Below are 2422 nucleotides of genomic sequence, written 5' to 3' on the forward strand. Positions count from 1 at the left end.
GTGCCTTGAGATGACGTGTTGTGAATTTGGAGCTATATAAATAAACTGAATTGAATTAACTCTTCCTATATGACTTGTTACATGAACACTATTGCATAATGCAGGCATCCCCAAACTCGGTCCTCAAGGCCCCCTGTCCTGCAGGTTTTAGAGGTTTCCTTGCTCCAGCACAGCTGATTTTAATTGAAAGCTTATTAACAGGCTTTTGGTCTACTGCAATCATTATAACCAGCTGTGCTGAAGTAGAGAAACCTCTAAAACCTGCAGGACAGGGGGCCCTAAGGACCGAGTTTGGGGATGCCTGGCATAATGCATTAATTTTTCTAACAGTGTAGATCCCTCTTAAGCAATTATTTCTAAAATGTGCCTAATTTGTGGCTCCAAACTCACTTTTTCTTTCATTAATTTGCTCCTTTTTTCTTCCTTAGGTCTGGTTTCTCTCTGTACTCTAACCCTTCTCGCCTTTGAGCGGTACAACGTAGTGTGTCGCCCAAAAGCTGCTTTTACCCTAACCATGCGGAGAATCATTAAGGGGCTCCTGTTTGTTTGGATCTTCTGTTTGTTTTGGGCTGTTACTCCATTATTTGGCTGGAGCTCTTACAGTCCCGAAGGGGTCCAGACGTCCTGCTCTCTGGCGTGGGAGGAGAGGTCCTGGAGCAACTACAGCTATCTCATTCTATACACACTGCTCTGTTTCATCGTTCCTGTTGCAGTCATAATCTACTGCTACTTCCATGTGCTGAAATCCCTGAGAAAGGTGGACACCTTTTACACCACTAAGAATTAATTCTTAAAATGATCAAGTTGCACTCTTCTAAAGCAAGTTTTTAGGTTTTAATAGCAGCTCAAATGTACTCTCCATCAGTTGAACAGGAGCATTGAGCTGCAAGGTGGCCGTTCCAGGAAGAGTGAGAATGATCACGCCATCACCATGGTCTTGGCAATGATCGTATCCTTCTTTGTATGCTGGCTGCCCTACACAGCCTTGTCAGTGGTGGTAGTGGTGGATCCAGAGCTGCACATTCCTCCGCTCGTTGCAACTCTGCCCATGTACTTTGCAAAAACCAGCCCAGTCTACAACCCCATCATCTACTTCTTTTGCAACAAGCAGGTAAACAGATATTGTGCATCTAACAGCATTTTTTTTTTTTTTTTAATTGTCGATGCATTTCCAGGCAGCACATTTTTGTGTGTTTACATCCAACAGTTCCGTGACTGTGCTCTAGAGCTGTTGTCGTGCGGGCGGTACGTCCCCAGAGGGCCCACCAACGTCAGCATCCCTCTGTGCTCCTTGAACAGGAGGAGCTGTCTGTCTTCCATAAGCAGGAGCGCCAGCACGCACAGCAAGGTGTTGCCTCTGTGACTTTTCCCCGGCCAAAACAAACAAGGTGCCATTGTTGACAGCGTTTGTCGGTGCCTCGTCAAGAATGGAGGGGGGGAAAATGTCAAGGAAACTTTCCAAAATGTGCTAAAGCTTTACAGCTGCAGTTCACTGAATTAGATATTATTCAGAAAGTTTTTTTTATTTCAGTAAGTCAGTTTTGAAAGTGAGAATCACAAGTTAAATACATAAAACTCAAGATTCTACTTCTGTTCATTTTGATGAGTATCATTTACAGCTAATGAAAAGCTCAAACATTTTGTTTCTAAGAAATTTAGAATAGAATGATTTTTACTTAAGGAATGTGGGAAGATATATATCCTTTACTGGACAGTTAAGACACTCGATACCTGGTTGGTGCAGACTGCTGACTTTTCACATATTTTGTGGCTCACCGTCCACAAGTTTGGTCTGCCAGAGAACATCAATTCAATTTAGTATATTTCTATAGCGCCAATTCACAACACACGTCATCTCAAGGCACTTTACAGTTCACCAGATCATACAGTCAAACTGATTAAAAGTTTTCTATCTAAGGAAAACCAGTTGATTGCATCAACTCATTGACTCGAAGGCAATCCCTCACACTAAGCATGCTTGTAGCGACAGTGGAGAGGAAAATCTCTCATTTAACAGGAAGAAACCTCCAACAGAACCAGACTCGGGGTAAGCGGCCATCTGCCGAGGCTGACTGGGGTTGAAGGAGACAGAAGCAGACATAGTAAGGAGCATAGATACAAAAGGCAACTGTAAACCAGCTCCACAGGCGGCCCCGTCCAGGAAACACACAGCCAGACAGATGAGCTCCGAGCCAGCTCCCATGTCAGAGGATGATTGAGCACATCCAGACAGTCACAGTCAGAGAAACAGGACTACACTGAAAAACAGGCTGATTTCGAACATCTATAAACAAAGGATGGCAGCAGCACAGCTTATTTTTCTCTTGAGGATGGTGTCACAGTAGCCTCGTGAGACCATCCTGATCTCGCAGATCAGTCTGGAGACTCTCCGTTTAAGAAAATTTGGAGCCGTTCACCAAAC

At 44.0% G+C, this 2422-nt stretch overlaps 1 protein-coding gene across 1 annotated transcript in view; it reads left to right on the forward strand.

Annotated features, from left to right (window-relative positions):
* The window catches only part of LOC107086018 (parapinopsin-like), a 2344-nt gene extending 811 nt beyond the window's left edge, over nt 1-1533 (forward strand). The window contains exons 2-4 of the mRNA XM_015376738.1: nt 429-757; nt 866-1111; nt 1208-1533. Coding sequence (XP_015232224.1) covers nt 429-757; nt 866-1111; nt 1208-1363 — 731 coding nt within the window. The 3' untranslated portion in view covers nt 1364-1533. The remainder of the gene's footprint in view (nt 1-428; nt 758-865; nt 1112-1207) is intronic.
* Nucleotides 1534-2422: the final 889 nt, after the last annotated feature.

This window comes from Cyprinodon variegatus, unplaced genomic scaffold (assembly GCF_000732505.1).
Source record: "Cyprinodon variegatus isolate N-32 unplaced genomic scaffold, C_variegatus-1.0 Scaffold140, whole genome shotgun sequence".
In the NCBI taxonomy this organism is placed as follows: domain Eukaryota; kingdom Metazoa; phylum Chordata; class Actinopteri; order Cyprinodontiformes; family Cyprinodontidae; genus Cyprinodon; species Cyprinodon variegatus.